The 12,284-nt window shown below is 33.7% G+C and overlaps 1 protein-coding gene across 2 annotated transcripts in view; it reads right to left on the bottom strand.

Moving 5' to 3' along the window:
• The window catches only part of Pcca (propionyl-CoA carboxylase subunit alpha), a 356,906-nt gene that overhangs the window by 318,028 nt on the left and 26,594 nt on the right, over positions 1–12,284 (bottom strand). For both annotated transcript variants that reach the window (XM_026399302.2, XM_026399298.2), the window contains exons 3-4: positions 11,153–11,200; positions 10,973–11,041 (exon numbers count right to left, since the gene is read on the bottom strand). In XM_026399302.2, coding sequence (XP_026255087.1) covers positions 10,973–11,041; positions 11,153–11,200 — 117 coding nt within the window. The remainder of the gene's footprint in view (positions 1–10,972; positions 11,042–11,152; positions 11,201–12,284) is intronic.

The following is a 12,284-nucleotide window of genomic DNA, read 5'->3' on the forward strand; positions in this document are numbered from 1 at the left end:
CTTCTGCAAGAGGACTTAGCTACATGAAACCTAGAAGAATCAAAGGTTAAGTTTGGGTCATGTTAAATTTGAGGTAGTTTTAATGCATCCAAGTAGAGATGTTGGCGGGGTGGGGACAGAATTAGGAGTGTATATCATGCTAAGTGAAATAAGCCAGTCCCAGAAACCCAAAAAACCAAAAGCCAAATGTTCTCTCTGATACGACGATGTTAACACGTAAGAGGGGGGAAGGGGAGAATAGAAGTTTATTGGATTAGACAAAGGGGAATGAAGGGAAGGGAGGAAAGATGGGATTAGGAAAGACAACAGAACTAATTGGATATGAATTTCCTATGTTCATATGTGAACAACCAGAAAAATTCCACATCATGCACAAATGCAAGAAGGGGACCCTAATTAGAATAAGTTATACTCCATGTATGCATAATATGTCAAAATACACTTTACTGTCATGTATACTTAAAAAGAACTTATTATAAAAATATTTTTAAAAAGAAAGAAAATTAGGAGTCTACAGCTGATCAAAACCACAGAAAAATGGGAAGAATAAAATGTTTCCAGAACAAGGGAAAGAGAGAGCATGCCAGCCTCCCAATGATGCTAGAATCATTTCTACACAGACAACACAGAGAATCACAGAAGCAGAAAGGTAACCAGGAGATTAAGATGTCACTAAAGCCAAGACAAGAGAATGTTGGCAGAAGGGGAACTGACAGTGTCAGACACTGTTGAGAAGTCACATAGGAGAAGACTGAAAAAACCCATTGGATTTAGCATGAGACAGTTACTGGTAATCTTAATAAAACTCCTTTAGTAGAGTGGTGGCTCAGGACCTCTGTGCATGCTATTCTGCCTGTCTAGCTGAGGACGGACCGACCCCCACCCATTGGTCTCAGGTCACATTTTATCCCTCAGAGAGGATTTCCTTGACCACTTTACTAATAAGGAGGCCCCCATGATTCTCCATCAACAACTTGTTTCCCTCATAACACCACAATCCATAACTTTCACATCTTTTCTTATTCTATATCTGTCTCTACCACTGGATGCTAAGTGCCATAAGAGCAGAAATCATACCTCCAGTGCCTAACCTAATACCCAGCCACTCATAAAATCCAGTTTCAAACACCCTTTTACGGAAAATGGGCATTTTTCCTTCTACTTAGTAGGGAAAACAATGTGCTACAACAGAAGGAATACAACTCTAGCTACATGAAGTAGCTCCACCATTTACTAGATAAAAGATTATTGGCACTCTTTTTTATATCTGGAAGCTCCAATTTTCTCAATTTAAAACAGTGACAATACTAGCCACCTGATATAATTATGTGTTTCTACTATGCCACAGATACTCAATAAGGGATAAATATGGTACCAATTAGAATGATCATGACTTCTTCCATTAAGAGGTCTTAAAGAGGCTGTAATATATACAAGTTGATTTATGGCCTTGTAAACACTGAAACAATGGAATAAAGTTAAGGTGTATTTTCAAATAGTCATTAAATATATGCTTTTTCAGTAAGATAGTATTTCCAATCATTCTTTAGATTTTTACAGAAAAATATATGTATAATTGGGTACTTTTCCATACTACCAGGTACTAAAAACACTAAAATACATAAGTTCCCTTTAAAACTTTCATTTAAATTCACCAGAATTTTTTAAATAAACAAAACCAAAAAGATGTATTCATAAAGTTTCAGTTTTAGTCTTAAAATTTTAGTATATGTACTAAAATTGGAACCATACAGGGGTGGGGTGCAACTCAATGGTACAGTGCTTGTCTAGCGTGCACAAGGCCCTGGATTTGATCCCCAGCAGCACAGAAAAATTAGGTTGGAATAATACAGAGACCAGCAAGGACGACACGCAAATCTGTAAAGCTTTCCATACTTTGAAATGATAAACGTTTGAGGAAATACAGATTTTAACCTAATTCAAACTGTAAGCAATGTATAGATCTATGGAGATATTACACGGTACCCCATTAATATGTACAGTTTTTTTTAAGTCAGTTTTTTTCTAAACTGAATTTTAGTGTAAGAAAAAGGATAAAGTTCTTATTATTAACAAAAAACGTGGAAGGCCTTGGGACACATCTTTTCATTTTATAAAGCAAATTTTTCACAAGTCACTCTTGGCATATTAAAAAGTTGGGTATGAGGGTCTATGTAGCTCATTGGTGGAGTGCTTGCCTAGCACGCAAGAGGCCCTGATTCAACTCCCAGCACCAAAACAAGAAGTAGGAATGTTTTTATTAAAGCTAAAGTACGTGAACATATATACGAATAAAATAACTCATACATGAAGATACTGATATAAATCCCTTTTTCCTGTCCAAATGTAATTTTTGCTTGACTGCTAAATAAAGTCATGGTCCTTTCCTGACTGGAATGACTGGTTTACCTTTCACTCCAGGGGGCTTAAACTATCAGTCTTTTAAGAAGCTTTGCTGGGTTTTGACGATTTAACCTGCTGGGCTCACAGCTCCCAAGGGAGGCTCTTGGTTGCAAGTTTTACTTCTGATGTTGCTGACCACTAATACTGACTCCACAGATAATGGATTTCAATAACAACCACCCAGAGGTTAACACTTTGAGCATTATCCATAATATTGCTTTAATTAAGTTAATATATGAAGGTCAGTTTGGTAGAAAGTTTTATTAAATTTGGCAGCGCCTACAGTAATAAAAAAATTGTTCATCTGTATAGCAACTCTATAAATTTGTCTACAGATATAATCTAGTTTGCTCATGAATTTATGCTGCATTTCAATTTATTTTCTAAAAGGAATTCAATTTATTAGTTCCATTTCCCCAAAATATGTACGTTTCTAGCATTTCTAACTGATAGTTTCATGACAGATGGCTCTAACCATGCTGGGCACAGAATGGGTCTACCTGGCACAAAGAGACCACCCACTATAGCAAAGGAGATTTCCACCCCCCACTCCCGATTTTGGAGCATTTTGATGGTGGAAACATTAAAGCTTTGATTTTTCCATAGCTTCATGTGTTAAACATTAATTTCTCTCTGAAATACTAGAATTATTTTCAACTTGAAAAATAAAGGTACATATATTTTATTTCTGAATCCAAATCCTTTATGCAGTAAGAAATAAGCAAAGAGTATTTACAATGAATGCAAAAAAGCACAAAGCAAACAAATTTTTAAATGAGTCCAAAATTAGAGGTTGACTCTAAAGTGATAAAAAAGATACTACACTTTAAAACACAAACCACAACTGACACAATTTTCTACTTTTATATGTATAAGGCAATTTAAGATTGCTTTATTGAAAAGCAAAGAATGATGGCTGAATTCAGCTCACATACACATTGAACTCAACAATAATTGTATTTTTTAAATACACAACCTGACAAGTACTATGGTAGATAATAATGAATCAGCATGGGAGCCATTTAATATACTTCTTGATTAACTCATTGCCTGTCCAGTTTGCACGCAGACATGCTTACATGTCATAATCGTCATAATTCCCATCATCCCCACCGCTAACACTCCAGCGCCTTGATTAGTGCACAACTCCCAGACGAGCCATTGCTAATGCTAAATAATTCTCTTCAGCCTCCTGCTACTATTCTGCAGGATCTCCAATTAAATATAATGTCCCTGATGAGCCATATTAATGTGAACAAATTCCTACCAGGAATCTTATCCTATTCCATTTTACCCAAAATGCAGAGAAAGTAATTTAGCCAAGCTAAAGATAATCAAAACATTTAAAATTGATAGGGCACAGTGTTTCTGCAAAATAAGTTTTTCCAAAAACAATACTTGCAAAAAAGAAAAGAAAATGTCTAAACATCTTAAATGCTTTCCTCTCCTGATTACACTTAGTGCTTCTCTGAGAAGTCCAGTGTTTCAAATTTGCATAGATACACTGTGTTCTTAATCCAAAAAGGTTATTGAAGGCCAAGTCTTATGAGAACAGCGAGCAATAGTTAAGTTTTAAAGCAAGAACACCATTTTATAACCGTTTGATTACCTAATTATCAGAAATCTAAGATCCGAAACCACATCAATGAAACCAATTCCCTCCTTCCTGTTAAATGCTATACTATAGTCACCATGCAGAGGTTTTGCCATGGGACTTCATGTTACTGATAAGAAAATGTAATATGGAAGGATGACAATTTATAAATATTTTGCAATAATTAAGAGCCTATAAATTTTGTATTGCAAACTAAACATCTGGAAATATTTCTGACCTAATTAAGACTAACTAGGAAGTATGGATCATGATGGCCATCTTAACATCTCCTTTAACTAGTACAAGCAATTTAAGAATATCACTAAATACACCACACACACACACACACACACACACACACACACACACAAAAAGGTCACTAGATATTTTCAGTTAACAACCCCAAAAGTTTTACAAGCTTGACCCTAATCATTTACTCATAACTGAGGATCAGTGATAGCATCAGCTACAAATAATGTCCACTAACAAATTTGTGAAATTTTAAAAGGTTGAAAAATGTCCTGAAACCAAAGAAAAAATAAATAAATGTTTGAGATTTTTACATTTAAATTGATTTAACCTCTGTGTGCATCTATAATAAATGCAAAGATATGCTAATAAAGACAGATAGATACGTATATATAAAGATATATATATCAAAAGATATAAAATAAAGATATCCCAACAATCCCATAAAATTTTGATAAGTTTTCCCCTAAGGTCTCTTATACCTTAGCCTACATTAATGTATTCCATTTCCATTTACCTGATCATTACCCTCCAGTTTGTTCAGCTGGAACCAACATACACTAATTACTTAGACATCACGAAGTCCTATTTGTTCTCAGTCCCTCCCCAGACAGCAGGGAAATATTATCAAGGGTAGGCATGAAAAGTGATGATTGCCCTCACCTTACTGTCAATCATCCCAGAGTGCTCACAGGAAACCCCACTCAATCTCATTATGGAATCCTAAGGCTGAGACTCCAGAACACACCAGGAATCACACTTTAAACAGCAGGCTGCCCGCATAAGAAGTGAGTCACAGTGAATACTTCTCTGATTTTAGGTTCTTGTTTCAACATGGTAAATATCAGATATTTCACATTTAAATTCAACATGATTATACACAGACAAAGCAACCAAATATTGATAAGTTCAATTTAGGAGTACAGACAGAAAACATGGTCAAAGGTTAAAGTACAGAATCATTTTTCTCATTTGAAATGAAGACTCTCGACACTTTTCACTTAACCTAATGAAATGTCATTTTAAATTAAAAAAAAAATTGAAGCCCTAATTCTAACAGTTTGTATATGTAATATTTTGCTACTTTTTAATAGAGAAATGTTCTGGTCTTTTTACTTAAAATATGAATGTTATCTAGGTGCACTTTGAAGAGTACAAGTTTAATAAATCTAAATTCTCAAATTCTTTGCTCTCACTACTCATCAAATTAATGTTGTAGTACCTACGGGCACAAGAAACTTCTAGTCATTAAACAGCTCTCATTCCTTATGTTTCTTTTCTTCTCTGGAACTACCCAAAATCATAGGCAAGCAGCCCTAGGATGCTACTCCTCTGCCTTCTGATACAGCCCTTTAAGCAATCAAGAAATCTCCCATATTAGCTCTCTGCCTAAAATTCAATAAATTTATTCCATAGATCGGTGTCTCGCTCTTGTCTTTTTTTTTTTGTATTTTTAATTTGTTCCAATTAGTTATACATGACAGTAGAATGCATTTTGACACATTGTGTGTCTCCTCACTCCAACATTTTATGAATGTTCCCACTTTATATTTTAATATGTTATGCTATTCTCCTTGCCAATTTTTCTCAGAATAAACTAAGGGGAAAATACATTCTTGCATATTTAATCTTCTGTCAGTTTCCAAAGAAAACTTTTGTTGTATTATTCATACTTAAGAAAATGTACAGGGGCTGGGGTTGTAGCTCAGTGACAAAGCACTTGCCTAGTATGTGTGAGGCACTGGGCTTGATTCTCAGCACCACATAAAAATAAAAAATAAAATAAAGGTATTGTGTCCATCAACAACTAAAAATATTTTTTAAATAAATAAATAAATAATGTGGGGGCTGGGGTTGTGGCTCAGAGCCAGAGTGCTCGCCTACCATGCATGAGGCACCAGGTTCGATCCTCAGCACCACATAAAAACAAAACAAAGATACTGTGACCATCAGTAAGTTTATCTGCTTATCACACAGTATAATTTCATGCAAAAACTGCTAAAACTATGTAAATGACTTTTATGGGAAAGAATCAGTTATAGTACTTTAAGGAGGCAGAATGGCATCTTTGCTTATAAAAGAACATTTGAAATACTGCTGAATTTTTAAGTTAAAATAATAACACCAGTGCTGCCTTCTCCAGACAAATCACAGTGTCTGAACTATTTTTCTTGGTTGTACTCTAATTGCTGCTAGGCTTTACATTAACACAAATAAACAGACTTCAACAACTCCACACCCCCCCTCAAAAAAAGATATTGTGTCCACCTATAATTAAAAAAATAAATATTTTTTAAATGTATAGATTAATTCAGTAATAACTAGCATTTAAAATACATGGTCTTCCTATATAAAAGTAGAAGTCTTCATGTGTGTTCTAAAAATTGTGTCTTAAATATGCATTGTTTCCATACTAGTATCAGGGATTGAACCTAGAGGCACTTAACTGAGCCATATCCCAAGCCCTTTATTTATTTATTTTCATTTTTTGAGACAGGGTTTCACTAAGTTGCTGTGGGCCTTGCTGAGTTGTTGAGGCTAGCTTTGAACTCACAATCCTTCTGCATCTGCCTTTCAAATCATTGGGATTACAGGCATATGACACTATGGCCAGCCAGTTTTATTTTTTAAAGTTCTATTTCTTATCTCATTTAGATTTTTTTTAGTTTTAAATTATATACATTTTTTTCATATATGAGTTAAAGATAGAGATTTCTTTCTTCCTTCTTTTGGGGATTAAATCCAGGGTTTCATGCATGCTAAGCCAGTGCTCTGCCACTGAGCCACATCCCCAGCCCTTCCTTTACTTAATTTTGAGACAGATTCTTGCTAAATTGTCCATACTGTGATTCAGCTATTCATGCACCACCACATCATGCACCACCACGTCCAGCTTCGTCCAGCTTCTTTATAATTCTTTAACCAGTTCCCATAAGATTTTTCTGTTTCTAGTGAGTCATTCAGTTAACTGTACAAGTCGGAACTCAGTAATACCTTCTTATTTTGCCCTGCTGTCCACCATTTTATAGCTCTTGACTAAGTGCTATTACGTCTAAGAATACTGTTAAATAGTAGTGGAGAACTCATGAGTGAGATTAATGATCTCACAGAAGATGCCAGAAAGATCTTGGCCCTTCCACCATGGGAAAATACAGCTAGATAGCTTCATCTGTGATCCAGGAAGGGGCCCTCACTGGAAACCAAATCTGCTGTTGCCTGATCTTGACTTCCCAGCCTCCAGAACTGTAAGAAATAAATTTCTACTGGGTATAGGCCACCCAGTCTGTGATGTTCTGTTATAACAACCTGAACAGACAAATGACCAAGAAAAAAAAAGAAGAAGAAGACTCACATGTCTAAAACCAGGAATGAAAAGGGAGAAAATACTACAACTTTATAGAAATAAAAATAATAAGGAAATACTATAAACAACTTTATACCAATAAACTAGATAAATTAGATGGAAATGATTAATTCCTAGAAAGAACCAAACTACAATTACTCTCTAAAGAAAATATGAATAAATCTATAACAAAAGAATTAGTATTTAAGAAAAAACTACATCTTGGAAATATACATCCAAGATGGCTTCAAAGAGGAATTAATACCAATTCTTCACAAACTCTTGCCAAAAAAATAGATGAGAAAACTTTCCAACTCATGAGGCCAGGATCATTCTGATACCAAAGATATCATAAAAAAATGGAGGGTCAGGGGAGAAGGAGGAGGAGAAGCAGAAGCAGCAGCAGCAGCAGCAGCTGCTCAAAGTCTAAAATATATTTATTCTCCAAACAAATATATTTACCATCCAAACAAAAGAAAGAAAGGGAAAAAAAAAAAAAAGCTGCCAACCCCTCATCTACTGAATGACCCAGAAATTCCTTCCTAGGTGTTTTAATTTTGTTTTTGTTTTGCAGGGCTGGGACTCATAGATGCTAGGCAAGTGCTCTACCACTGAGTTACAAATCCCAGCCCCCTCTCCTAGGTATTTAACCAAGAAAAATAAAAGTCTATTTTCACAAAAACATTTGTACATTTATAGAAATTGTGTTCATAGAAACTAAAAATACGGAATGCCAAATGTTTTCTCTGATTTAAGGATACTGATTCATAATGGGGTTGGGGAGGGGGGCATGGGAGGATTACATGAACTCCAGATAGGGCGGAGGGAAGGGGAGGAGAAGGAATAGGGCATGGGAGTAGGAAAGACGGTGGAATGAGATGGATATCACTACCCAAAGTACATGTATAAAGACACAAATGCTGTGACTTTACTTTGTATACAACTAGATATGAAAAATTGTGCTGTATGTATGTAATATGAATTGTAATGCATTCTGCTGTCATGTATAACAAATTAAAATTTAAAAAATAAATTTAAAAAAAGACACTAAAAATTCAGTTGGGATGGGATAACGCTGGGAGCTAATTCTAAAATCACATGGAAGAACAAAGAGCCAAGAATCCTAAAGACAATTTTGAAGAATCCACTGAAGGGAGGGTCTGACAGAAGAACTACATAATCATTTTCAAGATGACTTTTCCATTAAACACCAATTTCTGCAACTGGCTTTACCTGTTTGTATGATGTATTACTTGAGTAGTAGCTTAACATTTTTCCCTGGTTAACTAAAAATTAGTTGCTTTAACAAAAAATTAATAACTTTCACAGTCAAGTTTTGTAGTATTTCCCTACTACAATAAATAATTACATTTCAATTTATGAAGTCAACATATAAAGTATGTAACTTTTTAACTCCAAGTTACATTTAAATTCTCACTTCTTAATGACAAACATCCTAATGATAACATTTGAACAGCTTGGCTTGTTCATATTACTAATCTTGTAAAGCTGATTAGATATGATGGAAACCTTCGTGATCAAGTGTTGAAGAAGGAAAAATATTATTAAAGAAATTCACCTTTTCTGCCTTCTTGCCACTGAAGCAGAAACCAAATGCCTTTCTCTGATTTGTTCATACTGTTGAGTTTTGACTGAGAATGCAGTACTTCTACTATGGAGCCTGGGAAATCATATTCTAAATCATATATTATAATTCTTGATGTATCTACTATCAGTTTCAGCCTCAAATTTCTTTAAAATAGAAAATTCTCACATCTGCTTTGGGAAAGGCATGCATAAGAAAGATAAAAAACTTACAGTAACTCTTTTGAAACTAGCTTTTACAGAATCTGAAAAATAATTTGTCTAAATCAGAATGTAAAACTAGAAATGTAAGAATGGGAGAGTTGGCAATGCTATTTGGGACAACACTTTGCAGAAGATGCTACAGATTACAGATTATTCTACAGCACCAACACTGAAATGTAAGTGTGAAAGAAAAAAAAAAGTCAATGATTTTTAACTATCCATACAATAGTCACTTCCAAGAGAACATAGCATAGAGAATTAACTACATTTTAATATGGAAAAGTAATAAACAAAAGGTCCCTGTTAGTCTTGAAATAAAACAGTGCCTACAATTCAAACATTTTTTTCTCTCAGTTTATCCATAGATGAAAATATCCCATAAGCTAACACACTGACAATAAACATAAGAGGAGACATATGAATTTTAAATCTATTACTAGCTTGATGTTGACTTTAACAAAATTTTTCCCTATAGGAATTTGCTGTTAATAAATGCCTTAATTTACCAATCAAGAAACAGATTAATGAAAGTAACATTTTTCTCATTATTTGATGAACATCTGAGGAACATAAATTACCATTAAAGCCATTATAGTTTAAATGATTTTTTGCAAAGAAGCCACAATCAAATGTTAAAAAAAAAAGAATATCAAACAATACATATGCAAAATATTCCATTACTTTTCATTAAAAGATAGATATTTTAAATGCAGGTGCCAAATAAATTATATACTTAGCATTTATTTTCGGGAAATTAGTTTTTAGTTATTTCCATTTTATTTCTTAAAAAGGAGGAGAATTACAATAAGACAAAAATCAACAACATAATTCTGGATAAAACAAAAATTTAAAGATCACAAAACTTGAAAACTGTATTAAATTACTATATTATAAAAGCTAACATTAACAAAAGGTCTGGTTATCAAAAGCACACTTTTGAAAAATAGCAACTTACATTAAAGTACAACTACTTATATTTCATTCCATAAAGTTCCAATAATTTACATTCTTTTCCCATGGGATTTTTTTTCTATTCATTCATAGTTCATTACAGCTAAAAAATGCCTGCTGTGTTAAAAATGCCAGATAAAATTATATATCATTCATTGCTTTATGCTATACCTTCTTTTGTTCATGTCCAATTAGCATCAGCCTATCTCTCATTTATCAACTTTCAGCTGAACACATCAGCCATTTAGGAAAGGTTAAACAACCACAGCATTCCCTTAGTGACACTGGAGTTATGCTGGGGAAACGTGCTTTCATAAGGGAGCATTGTGTAAACAGTTCATTAATCTTCCATCTAACTTTCTCATGCTTTGCTTAAATCTACTTGCTGACCAGCAATAGCTTTGCAATTTTTTAGTCTATTCTTGGTTTTTAAGCTTTAAAAACAAAGAATTAGGACACATAGAGATGACATTATGACACTTCCATTTTACTTAATATAACAGTGAAAAATTAAGTTTTAAAAATTAATATGCATTTTTGAGGCCAAGAAAAAATAAAATAGCTTTCATTTTTGTTGTATGTAACTCAAAATTAAGTTCAGATTTAAACTAAAATATACTTACAGAACTAGCATCAACATCACTGTGGATGGCAACCGTCTTAATGCCCATCTTCTTACAAGTTTTAATAACCTATTTAAAATACATGAATGTTATCTATTTATAGTAATTCATATTTAAAGGGATTTAATAATAATAAATTTCATTGAGTAAAATAGAAAAGAGAATTCAAATTCTACTCACCCTACATGCAATTTCTCCTCTATTAGCAATAAGTATTTTATCAAAAGTCTGAAAAAGAAGGAAAAAAAGGTAAAATTGTTTGAGACCAGAAAACATCAAGTTTTTTCCATAATCAACAATGGACATTATTCTAGGAAACATCGACTTTCTAGGATAATATGTGCACTTAAAACCAAGAAATAACTAAAATCATCTGACCTTAATTACTTTGTTATAGCATGACTTGACTAGGTTACTTTATTTTTAAGTGGAAATAAATTTTCTTAACAAAAGCAAATCTTCAAATGATACTTTAAAAAACTAAAAAACTTTTAACTCAAAAATGCTTAAAATTTTTATTTTAAATTTTATTTTTTAAAGTCTGGGAAGTCCTAAGCATCCTGAGTTGTTTTGTGCTTATATCCAAAGATGTCCAGACCAAGTAGGTCATACCATTTGAATTCAGTGTTAAGTCTGAATAATCATCACATTTTGAAGCAGCTAAAATCAAATGATAAGAAAAATGCTTCTGGTGTGTATCCGGAGACCTAAGTCTCAAGCCCAGCTTTGCTACTGATAACCTTGGCTTAAGCAATTTCTTAACTTCCATATACATAAACTGATAGTACACTAATGAATAAGTATTCCATAAGGCTTTCTTCCAACTCTAAAATTGTGCTGACTAATCTCTTTTTTAGAAAACACACAATTGGCAAGGAATATAGCTCAATAGTAGAGCACTTGCCTACCATGAGCAAGGCCTGGATTCAATCCCCAATCCTTAACATAGAGAAAAAAACGGAAGGAAGGAAGGAAGAAGGGAAGAAAACACACAATTGGGAGTAATATGGATGCAATGCACATATGTACACAATTATTCATGGGTCAGTGAAATGTTTTAAGTTTAGTAGACAGAACCATAAAAATGTTTTATATTTCTAAAAGAAGAGTTAAAGTTCTACGTGATCTTCTAAAATATTACTCTTCTATAACTTAAAGCACCATGTTAAACCACAGGGAAAGTCCAGAATCTCAGAATGGAAAAGGCTTTCAAACTCTTGGTCTGACCTTCACCTCATACACGGTTCATTTCACCAACCTGAGACTAGCTGCTATTGTAAACTAGCAAGCTCTCAATGTGACAAAACCCGGA

Source organism: Urocitellus parryii, chromosome 2 (assembly GCF_045843805.1).
Source record: "Urocitellus parryii isolate mUroPar1 chromosome 2, mUroPar1.hap1, whole genome shotgun sequence".
NCBI classification, from domain to species: Eukaryota; Metazoa; Chordata; class Mammalia; order Rodentia; family Sciuridae; genus Urocitellus; species Urocitellus parryii.